Source organism: Phaeoacremonium minimum (genome assembly GCF_000392275.1).
Source record: "Phaeoacremonium minimum UCRPA7 unplaced genomic scaffold PA7_03_scaffold_496, whole genome shotgun sequence".
NCBI classification, from domain to species: Eukaryota; Fungi; Ascomycota; class Sordariomycetes; order Togniniales; family Togniniaceae; genus Phaeoacremonium; species Phaeoacremonium minimum.
This window is the reverse complement of record NW_006921398.1, coordinates 1,465,558-1,492,265: the sequence shown is the minus strand read 5'-3', so window position 1 is coordinate 1,492,265 and position 26,708 is coordinate 1,465,558. Positions and strand designations below refer to the sequence as shown.

Here is a 26,708-nt window from a genome sequence, read left to right as displayed (position 1 = left end):
CTTTGATATCAATGCTCAGGATAGCGATATGCTCTTCAGTCAATGGCATTTTCCCCTTCTCATACCTCAGGTAGCTGGCAGAAGATACCTAGAGCATGTGGAAAGGCGGCGTCGTGTCGTGGCCTTGTTGAGCCTTTCGAGAGGCACCAGGCTGCAACGACACGGAGCAGTTGATGACGAGTGCAAGCTGCAGGCGAATCACACCCACAGATCCAGCCTGAGGACAGCGGATAGCTCGGAGGCGAAGATCACTGAATAGAGAGGGCCACAGGCGAAGAAGACAAACCGGATAAACGAGGCACTGCTGCTAAATCCACTGCCTGTATGCCGGTACCGTCCAAGACAAGACTGGTAACACAAGGAACAGGCACAAGGCCAGAAAAAGGTGAGATTCCGTGGGGTTTCCCATGTGCGTGCCAGCGAACTGCAGGCTCTTGTCTCCTGAAGAGAGGCATTAAAAGAGGCAATCTCTGATTGGCCACACTCCATCTCGCTCGAGTGATGAGTGCGCTCCAATGGGAAAGCAGCCATTTTCGTTGGAACGGAACGGCAGGTGCGCATCGAGCAGCGGGCAGGAGCAAGGCAGCAAGGGAGAAGCCGGAAGCCAAAACGAGGAAGCCACTCTGCCACTCTCCACACTGAGAGAAGGAGCGCCAGCTTGTCGGGAAGGTCCCACCCGCTTGTCTCCCTCCTCCACCCCTTCCCAAATCTCTATCACACTCTGTACCCCAAAAACAGAAAAAGTGCCACATCTTAGCAATGAACTTTTCTGATGTTCATGCTTGGATCGTCATGAACTTTCTTATCCTGGCAGTCATACAGTACATGGGCGTCTCTCGATCATGGATCACCTCAGACGGCGTGCACCTCTTCGTGACTAGTCAGAAATGTGTCAATCCTGCTACTACTGAGCTGGCATTAATTACAGTAATTACCTCCTTCTCCCATCCCTGGAGGTTTTCAAGGTCCAGACCTTGGAGGGCCTATACAGCAAGATCCACTGTGGCTACCCACCTAGACAGTTCACACGCTTTGCCCTGCCCTTAGGAGCCCTGGTCATCTTCTTCGGCGCGCCTGGCTTATTACCAGATCTCATGTCGCGCAGTAACATTATTTACACTACAGAGCCTGGCTCTTCCAAAAGCAGGCTTTGGCCTTCCAAGAAAGTGGGGAGGTCGAAGCTGAAGAAGCTTGAGCTGTCACGTAGCTGTACGAAAATAGGCCGCCTCGGGGCACCCCCTAGCTTCACCTTAGGGAACCTTAGCCTCCTCAGTCGGACGGACTCTTCAGCCCGGCCGGCTTACCCGCCCTACCAGGTATTAACGTCACCGTTCCTGGTGGATGGCCCAAATGAAAGTGCTGTAAACTGCGAGGCTCTCGGAGCGCCGAGACATGGGTTTGTACAGGATTCTAGGAGTGTATGTCGACTACAGAAAAGAGGCCAGATGTCATCACTTCATTAGAGGAGATCTAGAGATCCCATGGCTGGCCGATTGGCCGAGGGATGGATTACGTCGTCCATTTGTTCTTATCTGATCTGATCCTGTCGACGTCTTCATTCGGTCACGGCAGCATCCCTGTCTTCGATGGTGCCCCAGTCCCACGCCGCTTCAAAATGCCGATGCTCGGGCCCGACATATGGCATAGTATGGCCTGATATCCTGGTCTAGCACGGGGACAGCGTCATTACCCCCGATCCAATTCGGCCTTCTGACTGCTCATGCCCGAGTCTCCAATGTTCAAGTCCGCTTATGGCCGGCCCGTCCGTAGACATCCCGACTTTCATTGCTCGACTAGATTTCTCGTACTCTCTGTGCCAAAAGCCTCTTTGTTTTTACTCTCCCAGAGCTGCGAAACTGGAAATGCCAGAGTGAGCTACCTACTAACTCTGCCTCCTTATCATTTGACGGTATTGACAGGTAGCATCTTCAAGAGTTCTCGCTTTCTGCATTTTTTGTTTGCTAATTGATTACAATGTCAATTACATCATGATTTTTCATAGCATGAATTATCTACAGAGGTATATTCGAGTCCAGTCGACTGATACCAAGGAGCTGCCCATAGCAGTGTAGCCTGTCACACTCACAGGTGAGGAGAACAACGTTCCAGGTTGCCCCGCACTCGAGTGAGTGGTGAGGTGCCAATTGAACCCCGCCAAAATCTGCGCTCCTTTTTTCACCTGTGCCTGGCGATCTGGGACATCTCCCGTCCAACTTTCCACCCTCACGGGAAGATCATCCAACGCCATAGATGATCTCCCAGTGATTTTCATTCCATTCCCTGAACACGCCTTTTGCCGTCACCACTGCTCCGGAGGCTGTTCCGGGCCCAAATAGCGTTTCACGAGGCTGTTGATCTGCCTCTCCTCCGGACCTGCACCGGCTTGAGGCTCGAATCATGCCCGGCGCCAATCCCACCACCGCCGTCTCCGCGCCCGGCAAGGTGCTGCTGGCCGGTGGGTACCTGGTCCTTGATCGAGCCTACACCGGCCTTGTCTTCGGCCTCAGCGCTCGCATCAGTGTCATCGCCCAAGAAATACACACAAGCCAGGGCGTCCAGTTGACAGAGATTGTGGTCGATAGTCCCCAATTCCTTGATGCCCAATGGCGTTACGGCTATCATCTAGCCGATGAGGATGGCGGCATTAAAGTCACCCAATTGCATGTGTAAGTCTTTCATTTTATGCTTCATTGTCATACCTTCCTTATCAACGGCATTCTCTAGCTCTTTGCCTTGACCGAACCTCATCAACATTCAATCTCCTCCAGGTCTTTGCAGCTCAAATATAAGGACTTGCCCTGTAATTCATCTTGCCATCTGTGTTCGCTTCCATAGCTTTCCTTATATCACGATTCATTTCTGATACTTACTACCATACCTCTCTCGCAGTGGCTCAAATCTCAGCGCCAATCCCTTCGTTGAAGCCACACTTAGCTATGTCCTCACCTACATTTCCCGGGTGGCTCATTACCGGCCGTCTCACAGCGTAAAGTCGGCTCGGCTCACCATCCTGGCTGACAACGACTACTACTCTCAGCCGGACTCCTCTTTAGTCGATACCAAGGCAGTCAAAATTGGATCAGGCCGGTTTGCCGTCTTTCCCACGACCCTGAAAGGCGCAAACAAGACAGGGCTGGGGTCGTCCGCTGCCCTCGTGACCTCTCTCACAGCGTCACTGCTGGCACACTATCTCCACCCCATGTACTTCGACATCAACACCGACAAGGGCAGGCGGACCCTTCACAATCTTGCGCAGGCCGCCCACTGCGCCGCCCAGGGCAAGGTCGGCTCAGGCTTCGACGTTGCGGCCGCGGTGTACGGCAGCTGTCTGTACACGCGCTTCTCGCCGTCGATATTGTCGGCGCTCCCGGAGCCGGGCAGCCCCGGGTTCGGCAGCAAGCTCGAGACGCTCGTCTCCGGGGAGGCCGAGGACGCAAGGTGGGACACGGAGGTCACCAAGGACGGCATCAGCCTGCCGGCCGGCGTGGCGATGCGCATGTGCGACGTCGACTGCGGCTCGCAGACCGTCGGGATGGTGAAGCAGGTGCTGGCGTGGAGGGCGAGCGACCCAGAGGGCTCCAAGGCGCTGTGGGACTCGCTGCAGAAGAAGAACGAGGCGCTGGCGGCTGCTCTTCGAGACGGCGACCTTGACGGCCTCCCTGTGGCGATCGGCGCGGTCCGGGAGCTGGTCAGGAAGATGGGCGCCGAGAGCGGCGTGCCCATCGAGCCTGAGAGCCAGACAGAGTTGCTCGATGCATTAAGCAAGGTCGATGGCGTCTTTGGAGGTGTTGTTCCTGGTGCCGGCGGGTATGATGCCGTGGCGCTGCTGGTGAAGGATGATGACGGAACGACAAAAGGGGTCGAGGACTTCTTGACGAAGTGGACAAAGGAGAAGGGTACGCGGGTGAGGTTGCTACCCGTAAAAGGCGAGCTCGAAGGCGCGAGGATGGAAAAGCTGAACATATATGATGGCTGGCTCCGAAAATGAGGGACAGGCAAAAACGACATGCACATGTACGGGGAGATCATGGCAACGATTAGTCTTATGATGTCTGGGGGAAAATATTATGGCTTGCGAAATTTGGCTATCTAAATATCTTGAAACCAGATGAAAAGGCTATCGCGTCTTTCTAAAGCGATTTTCTCTAGTTGTTCAAATGCTGTCGTAGCAAAAATTCCTTGGTCACTTTTGTTCTATGTGACCTCTCTACTCCTCCAATGCCTGCATCTGGGAGCTTATACAATACAATCTCAAGCTCCGGCTTTCGTCTTCCTTTTAATTATTGTGTGATGGATGAAGTCGAGTGAACAACCGTGTATGCTGAGGAAAAAATTACCGCCTCTTATCTTATACACTTCATCTCCTACTTGGAGACGTCGTCCCCTATAGCATGCTCCCGTGTAGGGAGGATGGGCTGACGGGAGACGATGATAGCCTCGATGGTGATGACGAGAGAGCATCGCCTGGGAGGAGTGGCCTTGGGGGAGCTGTGCGGCTGTGTGGGATGCCAATGTATTCATCGGCGACTGCGATGCGGCTAGCTATAGCCTGCTCTCGAAGAACTGACATCCTATTGTGACCCCAATCAGCAAATACTCCAATACAAATCGTCGCGGTTGAACTTACTCGTCATCGCTCACACCTGGCAGGATGGAATCTTCTCTCCTGAAGTTGAAAGGCGAAGACTGGAGTGAGAATTAGCAATGTAGCCATGAGATGAACGTTGGTGGGATTCCATGTACTCACGATCTGAGGGCGCTTCTCCTTCCTCCTCCTGAACAGCACCAAATCATGGATGCGAGAGTAGTGGATCTTGAAGTATTCGTAGACAGCCATGATGAAAGTCTGGTCAGGACCAAAGGATGGCGGTTTAAGTGAGCTGAAGGATACGTGGAATTGGCTCCGCAAGGTGGAGGTGCGAAGAGACGATCACAGTCGATGATGCTTATTTGATGGCCACCAGCTGAAGTCTGAGAGGTGATGAGGACGTGGATTTGATGCAGGTGGTCCTCCAAGTAGCCCTCTTTTGTGGTAATCGATGAGAAGATCACGGAAACAAGTATAACAATTCAACGAAAATGAACAGCAGCGACAAAGGAGTGGCTAGGGGAACTGGTTCGAGAGCAGTCCACTATGATAAAAAGGAATGGACGAAACGGCTGGCCAGCTTTGTCTCGACTTGTAAAGATGACGATTTTGTTCGATGTTAATCCAGAACAAAGAGAGGCTGGCTGGATATGCATTGCTTCGAGGGGGTGGGCCGCCTCAAAGAAGATATACGGCGACGTGTACTGCTTCATGGCACATTCACGGTGGACACGGCGACGGCCCCGACATTGCGAGGGCTGGGGTTCAGTGCAATGGAATCTCGACGTATGGCAGGGTAACTAGTTTTGTCAATCAGCCATCCCTATGCACATGGCAATTAGGCCGCAGAGCGTACGGCATTGGACGGTGCTGGAATGTGGCGAGGGAGCTGGGACGACGGGCTGGCACAACGGGTTGGCTAGCGACCTTATATGGAATGCGGACAGTCTCCCGGGGGTTAAGCGCACACGACGGACTGCTTGACACATTTATTGAAGCGTTGCTGCCTTCTGTGCAAAAGTTCTGGACAAGTGTGCTTCTAGGGCGGGCGAAGTCTTCGCCAAATTAGAATATTGGGGATGCGGGCCATCTTCATCGAAATTGTCTGAGAGGCTTGCGCTCCCTTGCTTGCACCCCTAAAAGCCATCAAATGACTCAACTCCAGCCTCAGCCAACGCGTCATTTTGCATAATCCTTAATGTGGTAGCTCTTGAGCTTGACGAATTGATCAAAACCAAATTTGCTCAATGTCTGCCCTTTGCCGGAGTTCTTCCAACCGGTCCATGCAAGATCCTAGAGAAAAATGTCAGTAACGTAATGCACACTATCGAATGAAAAGTATCTTACTGGGCTGGGGAAGTCGCATCTGTTGACGAAAACGGTACCTGCCTCAACGTCGTCACATAGCTCATAACCTTTGTCGGTGTCCTTTGTCCAGATACTAGCTGTGAGGCCGAATTCGCTATCATTCATGAGCGCTACGGCCTCTTCGTCGCTCTTGACCTTCATAACAGGAATTACCGGCCCGAATGTCTCATCCTTCATAACCGTCATCTCGTGAGTGACGTTGATGAGTAGTGTAGGCTTGATGAAGTTGCCCTTCGTCGGCGGATTGCTGAACGACTCGTTCTCCGGTGTCGCATCCTTAGCACCCTTATCTAGAGCATCCTTAACATGTGCCTCAATCGTGTCTTTGGACCTCTTTGAAATGACGGGGCCAACGTGAGTGCCTTTGTCAAACGGATCACCAAGCTTGTAGCCCTTAAGAACGTTCTGGACAGCTTCAACAAACTCATCATGGATCTTTTCATCAACGTAAACCCTCTCAATAGAGCAACAGCTCTGGCCAGAGTTGAATACCGCACCATCAACGATCTCTTCAGCCGCCCAAGGAATATCCACGTCACCTCGAACATATGCGGGATCCTTACCGCCAAGCTCTAGGCCAACATTGACAATGCGATCTGACGCTGCGGCTTGGACTGCCAATCCACCAGCCACCGACCCTGTGAAGCACACGAGACGGATCAGCGGATTCCGTACAAGGGTCTCGATCATTGACGGCGAGCCGCTGTGGAAGTACTGCAGAACACCTGATGGCAGCCCCGCCTCAGCGAACGCGGTCGATACCTGCTCCACGATCGTCGGTGTCTGTGGCGATGGCTTCAGAATGACCGAGTTTCCTGCAAGGAGCGCCGGAATCAACGCGTTGACCAGGATGAGATAGGGGTACTGTGGCACATTAGTTCTGCTGCCATGCCGGTCAAAGAAGGGGTAAGTTGGGACCCACATTCCATGCGAAGATGATCAAGACAGGGCCGACTGGCACCTTGCGAATGAAGCGCTTGAAACCCTTCTCAGGCTCTCCATCTGTGTCTTTAAGCGTCTCCTCACTGATCTTAAGCAAACACTCGGCACGCTTGACGGCGGTTGCGACCTCCTTGGCCGTGTAGGCAATGGGGCGTCCCATTTGCGTGGTGAGCTCCAAAGCCAGCTCATCTTGGTGCTCAGAGAGATATTGCAATGCCTTCTTGACAATGATCTGCCTGTCTGCCAGCTTGGTCGTCCGCCAACTCTTGAATGCCTGCGAGGCGGTCTGTGGCAGCTGCTCTAACTCTTCTTGTGAGACGCCATTACGCGTGATGATCGCCTCGTTGGTGTTGGGTGAGATGGTCTTGAGGATTTCAACAGACATCCTAGAGCTGAGGAACTGGTCGCTGGGATATTTAGCGGGAGAGTGAGGGAAAGTCTTGATTGTCGAAAGAAAAGGGACACTGCACGATATTAATTATCCTCGTGTGGTGATTGTCGTCATGCCCCTCCATGAACATTGTGATATGTGGAAAGTCGCCCCACCGACCTCGGCACTGATAAGATAAGGTTATTTTGGTAACGCAACTGCTGTGTAACAAAAATGGAATATGCCGGCGGGAAATTTTTCGATGTGCTCAAAGCTTCCAGTCGTTAGCGCATCATAGCCACACAACATGCTTCACAGATGACACTCTACTTAAACGCACGATCAGACACCTAGGACGACTTACCTGTACATTTTTAAAGAGCGAAATTTGGCTCTTGAAGCCGCTCCTTTCTCTGATATGGCACCGGACAAGCGGAATCAGTTCCTCGATGCGGAGGAAAGCGATGACGAGGGCAGCCAAGGCTACGATTCCGAGGCAGACGAGTTCCAAAAAGGCGGCCGTAGTGCAAAAAGGCGGCGAATTGATTCAGAAGACGAACAAGATGATGATATGAGCATTAAGGAAGACGACCTCTACGACTCGGAGGATAATGCGCACAAGACGAGCAGCAAGCGTATCAAGCTGCAGGCAGAGCCAGATGCGGTAGAAGGCAAAACGAAGGCAAAACGTGAACAAGACGATGACTCGAAGCCCTTAGAACTATTGGGGGTTTCTAAACCCCTCACGAAGAAGAACCTCGTTGCGACGGAGAAGGCTGTCAAGAAATCTGGAGTAGTGTACCTATCACGCATACCGCCATTTATGAAGCCGCAAAAGCTTCGCTCGCTCCTGTCTCCCTATGGACAGATCAACCGTATATTCCTTGCTCCAGAGGACCCCGCTGTATATACACGACGAGTGCGAAGTGGAGGGAACAAAAAGAAGTCATATACCGAGGGATGGGTGGAATTTGTCAATAAGAAGGAAGCAAAGGAGGCTTGCCAGCTTCTAAATGCGCAAACAATCGGCGGCAAGAAGGGGTCATACTATCGTGATGACATCTGGAACCTCTTGTACCTCAACGGATTCAAATGGCATAATCTGACTGAACAGATCGCCGCTGAGAATGCGGAGAGGACAAGCAGGATGAGGGCTGAAATTAGTAGGACGACCAAGGAGAACAAGGAGTTTGTAAGAAACGTGGAGCAGGCAAAGGTGCTTGAAGGTATTCAGACCAAGAAGGCGGCAAAACGAAAGAAGCTTGATGGTGATGAGACGGATGATGTTGGAGGCGTAGGTAGTGGTATCTCGGCGTCCGAGAAAGCCAGAACCTTCAAACAGATACCTTTGGCGAACAAAAAGGAGATGGAGGGGGCCCAACCTGAGCGGGTTCAGAGAGTGCTAAGCAAGATCTTCTAGTACCAATAACTATATCAGATACCACAATACCCAATTTTGATCTTTACCCCAACCGGCCATCGAATATCAAGGTGTTTTACCTGCCCATAGCGAGAAACCTCGGCTCGCGGAAAACAGTCCTCACAGAACAATTCGTCTAATCTCGTACTTTCCGTTGAGCCTCAGAGTTGTTTCCAACTTGGGAAATAAAGAGCAGTCCTTGTCGGTCGCCAATCTCGACTCCTTCCTCTCCTCATACTAAAACTTTACTCTTTCGTATTTATCACTTATAACGCTTCTCTTACCCGAGCAAGATCTTCAGATCGTTTTAGCAGCCAGTATCCTTAACTTCTTTCTGTTCGACTCGATCCCGGACTTTCGCCTTCATTAACACTCCCACACTTACACTCACTACGATCTCACCTCCAACCATGAATAACGACATTCAAAATCTGTGGGACGATATCAAGTGGTGCCGTCAGCAGCTCAACAAGATGACCATTGATCACGCTCTCTGTGGCCTTGGTATCGCAGACAATTCTGAACGCGTTGCGCAGCTTGAGGGTTTCATCGCGGGAGCTCTCGACCGAAATCGCACCCACGATCACAAGTACGGAGGGCAAATCTGCAACCGGGTCATGAGATCTTTCCGTAACGCCTGGCCTGATGTCCAGAGTATCTGGGCAGAAGCCCCAAAGACGTGGATGGTAGCAGCGATTAAGACATGTATCAAACAGATCGACCAGGGAACAGCGCTTCCGCGCAAAGCTCAGGATGCTACTAGTGGCGGCCCAGTTTGTGTTCATTGCCAGGCCTCAAATGCAAATAGATGGGATTTCTCAGGGGAATCTCACACTTACACCGCCAACGGACAGGACCAGCATGTCGAGGAAACCCCTATCAATCTAGCGCCGGCTACACACAAAGATCCTGTTGTTGCCAATTGGGGTCAAGGAGGTTGGGGCCAAGAGCTTTATGGGCAGGATGAGCAAGATATGTCTGCTTGGGCTGATCATCACTACCCATGTGGTCCAAATTCCAGGGCTGTATATCCGGAATACCAAGGATGTAACGATATCAGAGGTGCTGGTAATCGCACATATGACTCTGGTGGTAATGCCTGGGGAGGAATGGGATCACCGGACATCAATGTCTCCAAGCCAGGCAGAGACATCCGCTCATGGGGTGTTGACGAATCCGCGCCGAAGACCTCAGTGAATGACCCTCACACTCCCACTAGGATGGCCGGATGGATTGGGGGAAGACCTCAACCACCCCCCGTCGCAGTGCGCTTTCGTCCCCTTCCAGTCGATGACGATACCATGAGACATGTTTTCAGCGTCTCGCCTCCTTTACAAAACGGGGCAACATATGCGCATGACTCCACTGCAGACCCATTCGGCTCCCAAGCACCCAACGAACTAAACAACTTATTCTCAGAGCCTTCTCCGCTTCCTCGTCCTCGCGACCCGATTTTGACCAGGAAGCGAACGCAACTGCGATGGAGGAGCCGCTCCCGCGCCACCAGCTCAGATGAGATCCAGGTAGATTTCCTCCCCGGCAAGGGAATGAGAAGCCTTGGAATTAGGCGCGACCAACAAGATGACACCCAAACTAGCATTGGAGGTACGGTCAACAATAGTGGCGGCGGAAACATTTGGCCACCATATGCTTCTTCAAGTATTCGAGCCGACAAGAGTGTAGCCGACAACGACAGTGTTCTGGATGGAGAAGTACATGCCATCGATGAATTGGACATGCTTGACAAGTGGATCTCTTCACGCCGCCAAAGTCCGACTACACAAGGCTGCGGGTTGGGCGGTTGGTAGACATGAGCTCACAAGGTAAGGTATGTTGGTTGCAAGGCTGTCCAACTGGCTGACTTTACAGCACTCGGCGTTTTCGATTTTCAAATCATTATCAAGGGTTGCCTTTCGCAGAATCATACATACATACCACGGGATGTATCACCTCTTAGATGGAAGGGGTGGTAACATCTGAAGCTAGGCCAATCGCATCATAGACGGGCATGGGATGAAGCAGGCAAAGGTAAATGACTTTTTGGGGTCATCAACATGGCTAGGTGGCGACAAGGGGTATCGCAAACGACAGTGGTGCGCAGAAGTGTAATTGTATGTAAACCATCTACCACAACGCCGAATCCGCAGTGTCGGGCGATATCTGCCCGGCTTTTTGAGACCCTCAAGAAACGCAAATGGGAAATCAAATGATTATTCCATCTCATGGTCCTCAACAGTCAGCTCATCAAAGTCTTCCAGCAACTCGTCCATATTGACCTTTGGACCGTCATCATCTTCTGTGACTTCAGTTCCCGCAATGCTCATATTGTCCACATCCATCCCAGCAGCTTGTTGTTGTAACTTCTTCTTGTTCGTGTTCTTGTAAAGGGCCAAGGCCGCGCGGAGCTCCTCGTCCTCCTCCACATCGCGTAAGAACAATTCGTACTCGTTATCCATCCGCTCTTGGTCCGACTTCTTTGGCAGGAGCTCGCCTTCATCCTTTGCCATGCGCTTGAGGCGCCACTTCCTGTTCTTGTGCTTGTTCTTCCGTGGCCAGTGCTTCTTGACAAGCACCACATCCGGAATTCGTGAACCGTACGTATTAGACTCCTCGATGTCTTCAAATTGTGGATTGTTGAAATTTGTTCCAGTTAGCATATACCCCATCACTGAGTCTCCGGCATTCAAGAAATGACCCAGATGTGTCCGGACTGAGTATGTCTTATCGTTGACACCCAAATCGACGGCACGAGCCACCGTTACCTCTGACACCAACCATCGGCCTTTGCTTGGGCCTGTGGGCTCCGAGTCTAGTACAATAAACTCAACCAGCTCCTTGGCATCTGCGAGTGAAACAAAAGGTGCCCTCCAGTATATCGGCGAACTAAGGTCGGCTGTTTGTAGGGTGTTCGGATCGAGAAAGTTGACAGACGTGCCAATTCTGTGGCACAAGACCAGGGGTGAAATGTTGCCAAGCTGCTTTGCAAGTTTGATGGGTAGTGCCACTAGATCGTCCTTGCAGATGGGTACGAGTTCCACCGAGTATGTAAACTTATATGACTTGACTGAGGTGTGAATATCTTGAGAAATAAGCTCTTGCGACTTCTTCACCTTGACAGGCACAACTGATGTCAAAAAGTCCACGAACTTTTCCGCCTGGTTCCTCGCCGAAAAGAAGAAGTCGATTCCATCCTTGGCTTCCTTGATGTTCAGTGTCTCGCGGTGAGCACCATGCTTCAAAATTAGTTGTTCGAGGAACAAGAATGTCCTCTTGTGCAGGACCTTTTGCCGGACCTGTACACTTGCCCTCCACACGTTTGCGGTGTAGGACTTGGCACACTCTGGGCACTGTTGGTATGCGACAATATAGACAACCTCGAAACTTTGCTGTAGCAAAACGCCATCAGACACGGAGTCTTGTACCGTGAGCTTCACCTTGACACGTCTCGAATGCGGCTCTGTCCAAACAAAGCTTGCGTCTACTATTCGTATCTTGTGTAGTCCCTTCAGTTTCTTCAAGCAAAGAGCAAGCAGCTCTCTCGACTCGGGTGCTGCTGCCACCCAACTGCTTGGGGGCAAAAGCCAGCGGTCGCAATCTCGGCAAAAGTTCAGTACGGCTTCTCGTTGTATTCCCTGGGAAATATCGACAGTGAGCTTCACGCAGTCGTAGCACAGGGCGCCTGCTGCTGTCGTGCCGTCGATCGGCGCTCCACAGTTGCAGCAGAGAATACTAGAAGTTTATTAGATTTGATGCCCGAGTCGCTGATGAGGTCAAAACATACGTTGCTCCGGTCTGGGCGGTCCCTGCTGAGGGTGCTATGGAGATCGGGGCGTCTAAGTCCATCGAGGACGCCATCGCGAGAGTTAAGTGCAATACTTGTCAAGGAAGTTGATAGTTGGAGATATAAATTCTCCAGGTTGGGAAATCGCAAAAAGTTTAGAGGCAGCGACATGCACCGCCGTCAAAATCCCAAAATTCTCGATTGCCCCGCTGATTGATAAGCGCGATAAGCACCAAGCCGCCTCAGGTGGCGAAGGTTATCTGGCAACTGGCGCGTGGTCGTGCAGCTGGCGCTCAGCTGGCAGTCCACAGTGGCTGGGGTCCAGTACAACCTTTGAACTCCGCCTGGTAATACTCCTCCGCCAGGGTATTACATATTAATTTCTGAAGGTTACAGCTACTCATATTTGAGAGTCGTAATACTATCAAGCTCTCGAATGTTCTGTTTATTACTATAGGTCTATCGACCTCTACAAAGTAGTAACCTCTCGTTGAGGAGGTAGTGATTCCCTTTCTGAACTAATATTCATTACCTAGGCGGAGGTGTAAATGTCGAGTCAGTTCGGGAGGGCATCAATGCCGTTTCTGTTTCTCAACATGAGATTACTACATTTATAGAAATTTATGGATATATATTAATAAACGATATCTTGGAAGCAGAGCATTTAATTTATTTATTTATTCATTGTTCCTTTTGGCGAATTTTCGTTTATCATGCTGGCAGAGAATTACACACACACTTGGATTTCTTCTCGTCTAGCCGTTACATTAAAATGTATTCTATAATATCCTCCTTCTTAGGTTGTATTTCTCCAAACATAACGCCATCACAGTAAGCTGGCCCGACAAGAGTCCATCCGGCTTCGCCGTCTGGTAACTTCCTGTCTCGTACTATCATTGGTATGTGATTTCCTCTCCAAATACTGATGACATCTCCAAACTCAACTGGGAAACTGATGCCAATCTTATCCCTGTCGGTATAAAACAGACTCTTTCCTCGGTGAAGAGTCAGAATAAGCGTAATTATCTCGTTAGTATTGATGAAATCTTCAAGTCCTTCCAACAGAAATGCGACATCATATAGAGCTCGGTTTTCAGGGACGCTGTCAGCCGCAGCAAATAAATCGTCCAATTCGCCCATTTCCTGAGCGACCTCAATACAAGCATCAACTTCTTCATCAGATAAATAAGCTGAGAGCACGACTCTGGATACTTCAAGCCACTGGTCCAGCCGCGACTTGCCCTGGCCGGTCATAGTTTTGGCTATTTCAAGGAGCTCGTCTAATATTCGAAATCTCACAATAATAGGGTCGATCTCAAAAATTTTCGATAGCTCCAATTCGTGCTCAGTCCATTGACTGGTTCGGTCGTCTAGGCCCATATTTTCCCGGCGGTCGAACGTGTAGAGTGTTCGGGATAAATGGGTGAAGAATGAGTGTCGATCAAGATCATTGTCGCCTTCTGAAAAAAATTCAATGATTTGATTCAACGACGATAATGCCTCAATCTTTAAGGAATAAATCGCGGTTGGTTCCATGTCCTCCGAGTCATTGTCGAGCTCGTCGATGGTGTTGAGGGGATTCGGAAAATTGAAAACTGCAATAACACTAGCGTACCTCATCCCCCAGACATGAAGGTATCTCCCATCAACATAAAACTTCAAAATCTTATCTTCGTCTTCCCTGTCATCAATACCTAGTCCCGATACTCGTGTACCAAAAGCATACAAGTCGTAGTAGTTATCATTAAACTCCCAATCCGGGACCCACGAAGGTATGTTGCTTGACTTTTCGGCATTGCGGCCTTCACTCGCAAGCAACATGGGCCAACATTTCCACTCCCACTCTAAATGGTTGAGCAAGAATACCGTGAACTCCGTAAAAAGTTCGTCCAATGGTTTTTCGTAATCGATTTTAAATAGAGACGCATGGATATCCTTCTCTTTCGCGTCCATAAACGCCCATAACATTGCATAAACTTTGTCCCTCGGTTCAGACGCACTCAAGGACTTCGCGCCAAGTAAAATATTCTGTTCAGGAAATTCCATCTCTTGAACAATGCCGCCACCTTTCCGGTGCAGAGTTGCCAAGTCGTCCGCATCGAGGAGAACAAAATGTGATTCCAAAAAGTGATCGACGAGGCGCTGAACTTTCACATCACGTCCCAACCAATCCATATCAGGAAAGAAAGACATGTTGCTATCTATGAAGACAGTCAAAACGCAGAAGTCTGGGTAGTTGACCTCGACAGAGCCTGAGATGATGACAATTTTTCTAGCCAGAGCAATCTCTTGAACAGTCCAGACTCGTTGCCAGTATGGATTAGCATATATCTCGAGCATCTGACCTGGAGCCGAGGTTAGTAGATATAGGACCTGTAAGAAGGTAGAAGCGCGTACCTTTATGCTTACGAACCTCAGAAGCAATATGGGCTTCCGATACTCTGATATGTGGCAGGGGTATCTCAGGAGGCTTTACCGCCGGGTCTACATGTGGTCTGATGAGACCCATTTGGTAGAGCGAACCGACCTTTCTCACTACATTGAACGCGCTCTTCATGAAATCGCCTCCCTCTTTCGGTTCACCTAACCACACCAATACCTGAGTTGCAGATGCATATATTTGGGCCATCAACGGAACTTGTTGATTCTTGTCCTCGATTGAGGTCTGGTCAATGCAAATAGCATCCACCCATAAAGCTCGCACACGAAATCGATACCGCAGCCGCCTGAGCGCTGCTGCGCAATTTGGCGTCACCACCAGTGTTCGTTCTCGGCTACAGCCCTGGGATATTGTTTGGACGATGACATGTCTCTTTGGCTCTTTGGCTCCCCAAACATATGATAGGGCTTCGAACGTAGGTTTCGAATCTAGGCTCACTTGGCTGATAGAGCATCGTAGTGCTTCACTGCTGTTCATCGAAGGCTGCAAATTAAGAATTCTTAAGGATCTTGGAGTCTGGAGCTGCTCATGATGATACGCGGTGTCCATTCTAGACGCGATCTCTGGATGGCTAAGCTAAGGAACAACGGCGGGTGAAGAAGAAAATGGAAGAAGGTGAAGTTCAGCTTGAAGATTCTACCCCACCCCTTTGATGCTGCAGAAAACGCCACAGCGCGCTTAACATTCAGCTCTTCATACGCATGTATGAGGCTTGGTGCACCGTAAATTCGTGTGCAAACCTTGCTCGCAGGCATCAATCACGTTGAGCCTGAGACATGATTACAAGCACTTGTAGCTTGGACATAGACTTGAGTATACAAAAATGCACCCAATGTTTTCGCACCAAAACTACATATCCGTGGCCACACACATACGCCAGTTTCTATTCACGATGATTTGTTCATTTGCCCATAATTTTGGCCTAGTGAAATTAAGACGCCATATATAGCCAATATTACTTCGAACATACAATTCTTTCACAACAATATAAGCCTCATCAATATATCAATTGTTTGACGAATCGGGTTTAATTAATAACCAAAAATGGCAGCTGTGGAGACGAGAAGGAAATATGGTCACCCGACTCCTCGAACACGACGCAGATCTCCTGCACCATTTTTACGATCTTTATCCGGAACGTGGTACTGAGTAGCCTGCACCTCCCACACCGTTACGATGCGTTTGTCTATTCCAGAGATAACAACGTTTGCTGGACCACACTACACCTGCGTGCGGTCAGCTTCGCTAATGTGCCCGCTTCTGGACTTCCCTATCATTACGATGTCATCTTTAACTTTGGTCCCAAGGTCTGTGAGCGGTGGGCCACAGAATGGCTGATTACAATTGAGTTTGCTTGGGGTAGCTTAAGACCTGCCAAATTTGCGGGGTGTTGCTCACTGCCGGACATTCAAAGCGGCTGTAACGTAACGTTAATTAGCAGTTCACTTACATTCTGATGCAGTAGGTATTCGGTCCAGGCGGTAAAGCGGGTGTATTAAACATAGTTCCTGCGCCGCCACTGCGATGCTGCAAGACCCATCCTCTAGATCCTATTTCGAAGAGCCGCAATGGCTTTCTGCAGGCTCTTTGCTGGGCTTTTTCTGACTGTCAGCGTTGCTGTTGTGTATGGCCTCCCCAGCATAACAGCTATACCATCATGGGACATTCTATCATCAGCGAATTTAAGTACAGACTTGGCCTCGCTGAGCCTTCCAGGAGTAGACACCACTTCTTGGTACCATGTGCCGACATCAAGGTGCACTGTGATGGGATGTTTACTGGCTGCTGGTGTTTATAATGATACTGAGCTCTGGTTCTCTGATACGTTCGATCATTTCGACGAGAGTCCATTCCGTGTGCCTTGGCTGTATCGGCATGAATTACCGATAAACCCATCTCCAGGGCAACATTATTTTCTAATTACAAACGGAGTGACCTCCAAGGCGGATATCTGGCTCAATGGTGAACAAGTCGCAGCGAAGGAATTGCAGTCTGGGGCATATGGTGGTCACATATATGATGTTTCCAGTCTCGTCAACTCAAACAATGCCCTGATTATCAAAGCCTATCCGACGGATTATATGCATGATTTTGCTCTTGGCTTTGTTGACTGGAATCCTTTCCCACCTGACAACGGCACGGGCGTCTGGCGAGATGTCCTCATTAAACAGACTGGACAGGTGGCACTCGGCCCTCTGCGTATCACCACAGATTTTAAACTTCCGGCTGGAAGCAGCACTACAGTATCACTCAGAACTACAGCTCAAAATCTTGAAAATCATGCAGTCAGCATCTCAGTGAATGGATCTATCGTCGACGAAGATGGATCACTCATCGCCCTATCGAAAAGAGTGAACCTGGAACCTCTACAGACATCGGAAATACTTCTTTCAACGACTATTGAGAAACCCAAGGTTTGGTGGCCAAAACGATGGGGACAACAGCCGCTCTATACAGCTCGATTATCATGTTTGATCGACAACACTTTGTCAGATGAGACCGAAAAGTATAAATTTGGTATCCGCAAGGTGACATCTGAAGTGAGCTCATTCAACGATACGACATTTTTCGTCAATGGTGAGCGTTTTCAGGTTGTTGGTGGAGGCTATTCTCCGGACGTGTTCCTCCGATGGGACAGCGCCAAGTTCACAGTCCAAGCGAAGTATATGCTTGACATGGGCCTAAATACCCTTCGCTTGGAGGGGAAGATGGAGCATCCAGAGCTGTATGAAATTTGCGATCAGTTTGGCTTGATGGTAATCCCTGGGTGGGAATGCTGCGATAAGTGGGAAGCTTGGAGTTATAATGACAATCTAGGTGATCCCGTACCGGTATGGGATGCAAACGACTTCCAGACTGCAAACGCGAGCATGAAACATGAAGCATTGATGCTTCAGACTCATCCTAGCGTGCTTGGATTTCTTGTTGGAAGTGACTTCTGGCCCGACGAGAAGGCAACTCCCATGTACATCAGTGCATTAAAAAATGCGGATTGGGAAGTTCCAATAATCGCATCGGCTTCCAAGCGTGGATATCCTGAACTACTTGGGCCAGGTGGTATGAAGATGGATGGACCGTACGATTACGTTCCTCCTAACTATTGGTACGATACAGAGCCTTCAGAAGATCGTCTAGGAGCAGCCTTCGGCTTTGGAAGTGAATTGGGCCCTGGAGTTGGTACTCCGGAACTGGGCAGTCTTAAAAAGTTCCTGAGCGAAGCCGATCTCGATGACTTGTGGCAACAACCAGATAAAGAATTATTTCACATGTCTACAGGAGAAACATTCCATGATCGGCATATTTACAATGATGCCCTCTGGCATCGTTACGGAGCGCCCAAGTCGCTGGAAGATTATCTTTTGAAAGCCCAAATGATGGACTATGAGGCTGTCCGCGCCGAATTCGAAGCCTATTCAGCAATGTGGAATGCGGAGCGTCCCGCCACTGGACTTATATACTGGATGTTGAACAATGCTTGGCCAAGCCTACATTGGAACCAGTTTGACTACTATCTACATCCTGCCGGGTCATACTTTGGCACTAAAATTGGGTCCCGGTTGGAACATGTCGCCTACGACTACGTCAGGAAGTCTGTATGGTTAATCAATCACTCTCTTGATACAGATGGAGCTAGAGCGGTGGACGTCGAGGTCTTGGGTCTTGACGGGAAAGTGATCTCTACCAATACATTGAAAGTGAACACAACGGCAAATACAAGCAAGAATGTCTTCAAAATAACATCATTGGGGGCAGTCAAAGACGTCGCCTTCTTGCGCCTTGTACTATCCAATGAGAAAGGAGCAGTGCTAAGTCGAAATGTCTACTGGCTTGCAAAATCCATAGACACACTGGACTGGGACAATTCTACCTGGTATCATACCCCAATCACTAAATTTGCTGATTTCACTCATCTCGACAAGTTGATCATTGCCAATATCACCATCAATGTATCACGACCTTCGTGCACAGCAGCAGGCACAGTTCGGAAGATAACACTCCAAAACCAGTCATCGGTACCTGCGTTCTTTATCAGGCTCAATTTGGCTGCAGAAAATGGAGCTGATGTTTTGCCGGTGTTGTGGTCTGACAATTACATAACTCTCTGGCCACATGAAGAATTGGACCTTGAAGTTACAATCATCAAGTATGCTGGAAGTGAAAGAGCTGCAGTAATACAACTCGGTGGGAAGAATGTAGCGCAGGTCACGATACCGCTCTAAATAATTTCGCAACAGCCGTTTCAAAGACCTTCTTTATGGTTCGTAGCGCGATATAGTCTCCAATTCGGAGTCAAGTTGTTTGGAGAAGTGACCCGGTCTACTCATTCATCATAGCATTGCGGTATGAATGACACTATTGCCGTAGTGGACGTGATGATCAGCACACTAGAGTGAGCTGGTGCCACGAGAAGGCTAGTTGGGTGCGCTGCTGTAAACCAAGACGAGAGTGCAAATATAGCGCGACTCTATTTTCGCAACATTTAGTGTTTCTATTAATGATTCATACATTTGTAGGAGAGTTGAGATTTACGCGGAGGAACCTTTCACCACCCTTCTGTAGAGGAAACTTTCTAAAAGACCCTGGTCCCACATCGTTCTATTACCTTTCGAACAGCGGCCGGTAACGCGGCCTGAGCATGAGCATTGAACTACCGTTTCTGTTTCGGATGGAGGAGGCTTCAAATTTAGAAACATCTTGGGGTAGGAACAGCGGTACTTGCCTCGCCTAGAAAACTCGTGTGAACGACATCAGCCAAGCGCGGCTGTGGTTGCATCGGGGAGATTCATGGCGATCTCCACGGGACTATCAATCTTTCTCCACAAGCTTATCTTTAGATTTACCGCTCAAGGCGCGATGCGTAGATCACATGGCTGCCTGGATGGCCGTCTTGCAGCTTCTGATGGCGATGCAGTCGGGTTTCAAGCTGTAATACTGTCTTGTAAGGTGTTCCTCGTACAGTACAGATAAGTTGTGGCTTGAGGAGCCATTATCTTCTTGATGTGCCATTGCGATCACATCACAGGAACAACTGATAGTCTTCTCTCGTAGAATCTGCGCTTGGCTATCATTATAGGAACACTACTAATTTTTCTATGGACGGTTTTGCTAATTAGATTGAGGTCCTCGTCGCCGAGGTTCATAGTCAAAGTCGAAGGGGGTTGTGAGTTTAGCTTGAGCTGAAGCTGATGGGGCTGAGCGGCAGAGGCCCACAGAAGGACGGCTGCCAAGGCCAATGACGCTGAGCAGTTCCTAAGAGGTCACGGCAGGTGGTATACAGCAGTGGCACGGCAATAAGGTTAACCTAGAACCTTAACGAAACAGGAAACAGGGCTAATCTTTGTGCCTATATATCGAAGAGACGAAGACTGAGCTTTTTAGTGGGAGGATATACAAAACGTCATGGTGAAGATCTTTTCAAAAACAAACCTTGAGTCTTCTTTTTAGAGGGCTCATACCATACGATAGCATCAAATTTACACTTGCGATCTGAGTTCTCGTATTCACACACCGGCGAAGACTTAAGAAGATCAAAACTCTCAGACTTCCGGCATAATCGGCCAATAGTTCGTTGGGGCTTTTTTTTTATATGGCTAAGAAGTATTTGAACATTGAGAAAGGCTGAAATTCCTTGCTGTACAGATATAATTATAAAATAAAGATGTTTCTTTCTAGGCGCCGCCTCCGCCGCCGCCGCCGCCACCACCACCACCACCAATCCCCCCTGCTATCGACGAATTCACCGCAGCATTGTGAGCATTAGAATGCACATGATGATTTGCGCCTCCGTGATGTCTGGCGATCTGTGCTCCAGTCGGTCTTGAAAGGTCATAATCATCAGAGCTCTGCTGATATGAGGGTGGTGGCCCATCATCTGTGCCAACGCTAGAACGAGTGTCTTTCACTCCAGGACCATGTAGAACCCCATTCCCATAAGCTCTATTGCCGCCGTATGCCGTGAGCGGTTTCCTATTACTGGCTCGTCTACAAGCAATGCAGAAGGCAACCACCATTATGAAAAATACGATCACACCAATGACAATGCCAATAATCGCGCCGGTCGTGATAACTTTGGCACCGGTGCGTACAGTGTCGGCGGTGTCGTCGTCTGATGATCCCATAGGTTTCCAGTTGTCAGGATCATACGGATCGTCGCCAGGCGACACGGTGTAAGTTTGTCGAGCATTGAGAACTCGGGTTGCTCTGTTGGCGATATTGGCAACCCGATCTGGTTGTAGGTGTTGAGGCGACATATCGAAAAGAGAACTCAGATGTGTTTTTGACCCTTTGACCTTCGTTTGAGGGGGAATTTGTTGTATTTGATTTACTAACCACGGCTTCAGCGCTCTCCGCTTAAGGAATGCCTAGTACATCTGGTCGTTATATATCATGAAGTTGTAGCCTATTCCATAGCTACTAAGATCTTCAAATCCTTTGGAATGCCTAATGACAGCATGCCAAGCGACATGAGCTACAATATACGATGTGGTAGGCCAGGCCTCTCGCTTATATTGTGCTCCGCCGCTGTGAATGGCGATCTTACATCATGGGCAAACCAAATGTTAGCATGCTTGTGCTGATCAGTGGTTGGTCCAGTCGCGGGCCAATCAACGACAGGCAACTCGCCTTTTCAGGATTAGCTGAGATGAGGCGCATACCTCTTCAGCCAGACTGTGGCTTTTGCATATCGTATCAGGCATCTAAGTTATTCTGCCTACACATCGAATACTTGGTGTTTCACGATGACTCCAGCAGTGTTGCATTTCTGTGGTAAAACTCATAGATTATGTTGGATCTATGTTCGATATATTTCTCACCCGTGTGAGGAAATTAGGTACCCAACTAGCCCCGGGTGGTACGATGAGCTCAAGGTCAATGCTTCGCTCGTACCAAGCCGTTGTTGTAGGATAAAGTTGCGCGCTCCAGCGGGTAAAGCGCCTGATCATGCTGCATGGCCATTTCCCACTAGGTACCAGGTACATATTTACTTGCTCTGGCCCTCATGTTCCTCGATTTCTGGGTTCTTGGCAATGAAATCTTGCGTCGAAGCCCCCTTCTTAAAGCTTGAATGGGCAATGGTCTCAAGAGAAAGGCCCTTGGTTTCCTTAAGGAAGAAGAATGCCAACGTTGCGATTACCGCGTCAAATACTCCCCAAAGTAAGAATGTTCCCCAACCCATGTTAGCCATCATGTATGGTGTGGTCAGTGAGAAAACGAAGTTGAAGAGCCACTGAGAGCCTACGCCAACCGCAATACCCGGTTCTCGGATTCGAGATGGGAAGATTCTGGATTCAAAATTAGCCCAAGAGTACTGAAATATTGGAGCCGTCAACACGTACTCGGAGACGTAGGGCCACGGAAGTGGTCCCCAAGAAAAGTTATAAGCAATGACAAACAAGTAGATCAGAGCAACGGTTGCAATTCCTGAGGAAGTTACATGGCCCGACTCGGGCGCCGGGAGTTCCTTGATAATAACAGCTGTAGTAATTTGGCAAGCTGACATAAAAGCCGCGCCTCCAATCAGCACATTTCGCCGTCCAATCCTTTCAGAAACAAATATGACGAAGATGCCGCAAGCAACAACTTTCACAGCCCCAAAGATAGCCGTGAGAAGTAATGCCCGTGTACCTCCACCTACAAGCAATTTGAAATATTGCGGGCCGTAATAAGCAAAGGCAGTTGCTCCGGTAGCTTGTTGGGCAGTAAAAACAGCAAATGCAGTAAATATCCGCTTGAAATTGTCCTTTTCGAGAAACTCTTCAAGAAGTTGCTGTTAGTTGAACATATTTTGGATTCTGCTAAAATCTGAGTGAGAGTATGTATGTATGAACATACCTTTAATGTGGAACCCCTCTCTTTCTTGAGCCTCACTTTGTACGCCATGACGAATCTCTTCCATCTCCGCTTGCGTGGCTTCGGAGTTGTCGGCGCGGATCCACTTCAGGCTCTCCCATGCCTCGTCATGACGACCTTTCTTTGTGAGCCATCTCGTACTCTCCTTTAGAGTGAACATGCCCAAGCCGAGAAAGGCCGCAGGAAGGATTTGGAGGCCGATAGGGATCTGCCATTGCTTCGTTTCGGTGTTTGCGATATCTTTAGCCACACCGTAGTCGACCCAGTAAGAAACAAAAATTCCCTAAAACGTCTATGAGTAACAAAGTAACTTGCGAAGAAAGAATCAGCCAAAGCTTACGAAAGTATAAAACCATTGAAAAAATGATCCTATCCTTCCTCGAAGGTCCTTCGGCGCCATTTCGCTGCTGAAAGTAGGCACTACGACCGTTGAAATCCCTAGCCCGATGCCAGCAATGACACGAGCCACATAGAAAGCGGCTAGGGAATGGGTGTTGATGGTTTGAATAGCAGCACCTATACAGAAAACAAGTGAAGCGATCATCAGAGACTTCCTACGGCCAAGGTAGTCCGTCATCGGCCATGCAAGAAAGCAGGCCACGAAGGCGCCAAGCTGTTGTAGACCAACAGAGAGGGAGTTCGTGCGTGTAGCTGAGCCGGTCTTGTAACGGTAATCGTTTTCGAACGAGGAAAGAGTAAGCACACCACCTGAAAACCTCTGTAAGTTTCTCGATTATCACCACACATTGATGAGCAACTGCAACTCACCTACAATTCCGGAATCGTAGCCGAATAAAAACCCCCCGGTACAAACAACGGATCCAAGCCAATAGGCACGGACTCTCCCAAGGGTTGTGCTTCTCATTATGCCACCGTCTGCTCTCTCTGACTCGGATGGATGTCTCAGTAGATATTCAGCCTCGTCTTCCATACCTTTTGAGGATATTTATTCTCAATAACCCGTCCACGTCCGCAACTCTTTCCGTTGCTGACGGCTATCGGGTCCACTTCAGGTCTAGTATGTCTTGTCTGTGGCTGGCCCGAAAACCTCTGCCAGGGGTGAATAATGCGTGCTCTCTCCTAGCAATTGCAACATCTCGAGCAAATCAGCTTACCGGAACTACTCCGCAATGGAGGGTGTAAGATGACGAAGGCCAGTTCCAAGTAGTGCTTGCCAGAGTGACGTTAACAGGGATAATGGGTCACAGCTCGACGCCGGTCTTCCCTCATCAAGCTCAACTCCAAACCATGGTTGTGGGGAAGTCTCAAGCGCGATATTTCGCGTCCTTGATTGGTTTAAATGCCTCCATTCTCCGCGTTTAGAATCCCAGAACAGCATCGTGTGAGGCGCATATCGGTCGTTTGTCGGTGGAACATGTCGGGCGGCTCGGCCGGTTCGGGCGGCTATAAAAGCGGCTGTCGGCTGGTATTGAAAACCGGTGTTTCTTGAGGCCCCGCCGTCAATGTAAACAGGAAAGAGACGTGGTTGAAAGTTGTGGTGCGATATGTTTCTGTTCACCTGAAGGGGTGTGTTGCGTTCATCAAGAGTTCCTCGCAAGTCGGGCTTTGTGGGCCTGCCCCGACTTCCGAGATGGACCTCAGTCTCCCGATAGAAACCATATAGAGGCCGAAATCGCATCAGTGGGGGAAGTTACCTGAAAGTCAAAAGGTGAGCATCGTCAGCGAACTTATAAGTCTATGACAGGTTAGTCTTTTTATCACACTTCTCTCTTTATTCAGCTCGTCGTCAAGAGCCCCCAAGGTCTCAGGCGAAATCCTCTTGGCCTCCGTTAGCTCCCAAGCGAGGAAATTATTTTGTCTATTTATTCCTGCGTTGCTACTCCTTTCTATCTCCTCAACATGGCTGCCCAGAAACGCCCAAATTTCTTAGTCATTGTGGCCGATGATTTGGGCTTCTCAGATATCGCCCCTTTTGGCGGCGAGATCAATACACCGAACCTCGCCAAGTTGGCGAAGAATGGAATCCGCTTTACTGACTTTCACGCTGCGGCTGCGTGCTCACCATCCCGTGCCATGATTATGACTGGTACGGATCATCATATTGCTGGACTTGGAAATCTTATCGAGTGGACCAACAAATCTGGGCAGAATGACCCAAAAGGGGGGATGTCAACGGCCGTGCAACGGGGTATGCCAGGCTATGAAGGTTACCTCAATGAGAGAGTGGCGGCGCTGCCTGAGATTCTCCGTGATGCTGGCTATCTCACTCTCATGTCCGGCAAGTGGCATCTCGGGCTGACCCCTGAGCGCAGCCCGAAGGCCCGTGGTTTTGAGAAAAGCTTTGCGCACCTACCAGCATGCAGCAACCACTTTGCTTATGAGCCGCAACTTGAGAAGATGGACGAAATTCCCGAGTTCATGGAGATGAGCTTCATTGCCCTTCACAGTGAAGATGGCGAGTATGTGAAGAAACTTCCGAAGGGATGGTATTCGTCAGATGGGTATGGAGACAAGATGTTGAAATACCTGAAAGAACGTAAAGAGAGCGGGGATGAGCGCCCATTCTTTGGTTACTATCCTTTCACTGCACCGCACTGGCCACTGCAAGCTCCCCAGGAGTACGTCAAGAAATATAAAGGAGTATACGACGACGGTCCAGATGCCCTCCGTCTCAAGCGGCTACAGCGTCTGAAGGACCTTGGTATGGTGCCTCAGGACGTAGAACCCCATCCAGTTGTGGCCGATGAGGTCAAAGAGTGGAACGAAATGAGCGCCGAGGAGAGGGCAAACTCATGCAAGGCGATGGAGGTCTTTGCAGCAATGGTCGAGTGCATTGATGCGAATGTTGGCAAGGTAGTCGACTACCTTGAGGAGACAGGAGAATTGGACAACACATTCATTTGCTTCCTATCAGATAACGGTGCGGAAGGTGCAGCCTACGAAGCTTACCCCATCGTTCAAGGCACGATGATGCAACATCTCAAGAAATACTATAATAATAAGATAGATAATCTTGGCAACTACGACTCATTCATCTGGTATGGACCGCGATGGGCGCAAGCCGCAACAGCCCCCAGCAGATTGTATAAGGCATATACGACAGAAGGCGGTGTCCGTGTACCGTTCCTCATGAAGCCGCCCGTTGGGTGGGCACAAAAAGTCGAGCCAGGAAGCATATCACATCAGTTTTCCACTGTGATGGATATTGCACCAACGATTCTGGAGATGGCAGGTGTTGCACACCCAGCCCCCACGTATCAGGGGCGCGAGGTGGTCACTATGCGGGGCAAGTCCATGGTTCCCTACTTAGAACAGGCAGCTCCATCAATTCACGAGAAAGAGTTCATCAACGGCTGGGAGACCTGCGGTCGAGCTGCTGTGCGAAAGGGAGATTGGAAGATTGTGTTCATCCCCAAACCAAAAGGGCCTGAGCGCTGGCAATTATATAATTTAGCTAAGGATCCAGGCGAGATTCACGACTTGGCTGAACAGGAACCTCAGAGACTACAAGAGTTAATCAAGCTATGGGACCAATACGTTCTGGAGACTGGCGTGATGCCACTGTCTCCTGATCTAGGAAACTGGATTGCGGCGATGGAGGAGCAAATGCCGGAAAACGCATGGATCGAATACGAATACTGGAAAGAGGGGGCGAGAGACGATCCAGCCAAGTTTACCAAGAAAGTGCCTAGGTTCACTCGAGAGATAAAGGCGATGTAGCTTGATTGTGTATGGACCTACGAGCGAACTAGGCCAAAGCATATTGCATTAGAATTTAGACCTTGGAGCTAATATTGACGCTATTTCCAAAATTTCAAGTTATTGAAGTAGTCGCTGAGAGCATATGAGAATCTATACCCTGGCAGACAAAGAGGCTGATCGGCTTGACTTCGCCAGATCATTCAGCTGCGGCTGGAATGAGAATGGCAGCCTCGGCCGAAGGAATATTTGAAAGAGGACTGACCTTCAGAACCTCCTCCATAGCTA

General features: G+C 49.5%; 5 protein-coding genes across 5 annotated transcripts; 3 read left to right on the top strand and 2 right to left on the bottom strand.

Annotated features, from left to right (window-relative positions):
• Positions 1-2,397: 2,397 nt before the first annotated feature.
• UCRPA7_7070 (putative phosphomevalonate kinase protein) lies at positions 2,398-3,988 on the top strand (the record flags this gene model as incomplete). Its single annotated transcript, XM_007919605.1, has 2 exons — positions 2,398-2,666; positions 2,890-3,988. The coding sequence occupies 2 exons, from the start codon at positions 2,398-2,400 to the stop codon at positions 3,986-3,988; spliced, it is 1,368 nt and encodes a 455-aa protein (XP_007917796.1).
• A 1,779-nt stretch (positions 3,989-5,767) lies between these two features.
• UCRPA7_7069 (putative aldehyde dehydrogenase protein) lies at positions 5,768-7,640 on the bottom strand (the record flags this gene model as incomplete). The annotated part of the gene is made up of 4 exons (XM_007919604.1): positions 5,768-5,881; positions 5,936-6,820; positions 6,879-7,305; positions 7,633-7,640. The coding sequence occupies 4 exons, from the start codon at positions 7,638-7,640 to the stop codon at positions 5,768-5,770; spliced, it is 1,434 nt and encodes a 477-aa protein (XP_007917795.1).
• Positions 7,641-7,686: 46 nt separating this feature from the next.
• Positions 7,687-8,688, top strand: UCRPA7_7068 (putative pre-rrna-processing protein esf2 protein; the record flags this gene model as incomplete). Its single annotated transcript, XM_007919603.1, has 1 exon — positions 7,687-8,688. One exon carries the CDS (start codon positions 7,687-7,689, stop codon positions 8,686-8,688), a length of 1,002 nt encoding a protein of 333 aa, XP_007917794.1.
• A 2,210-nt stretch (positions 8,689-10,898) lies between these two features.
• Positions 10,899-12,543, bottom strand: UCRPA7_7067 (putative nonsense-mediated mrna decay protein 3 protein; the record flags this gene model as incomplete). Its single annotated transcript, XM_007919602.1, has 2 exons — positions 10,899-12,417; positions 12,470-12,543. 2 exons carry the CDS (start codon positions 12,541-12,543, stop codon positions 10,899-10,901), a joined length of 1,593 nt encoding a protein of 530 aa, XP_007917793.1.
• Positions 12,544-24,620: 12,077 nt separating this feature from the next.
• Positions 24,621-26,441, top strand: UCRPA7_7066 (hypothetical protein; the record flags this gene model as incomplete). The annotated part of the gene is made up of 1 exon (XM_007919601.1): positions 24,621-26,441. The coding sequence occupies one exon, from the start codon at positions 24,621-24,623 to the stop codon at positions 26,439-26,441; it is 1,821 nt and encodes a 606-aa protein (XP_007917792.1).
• Positions 26,442-26,708: the final 267 nt, after the last annotated feature.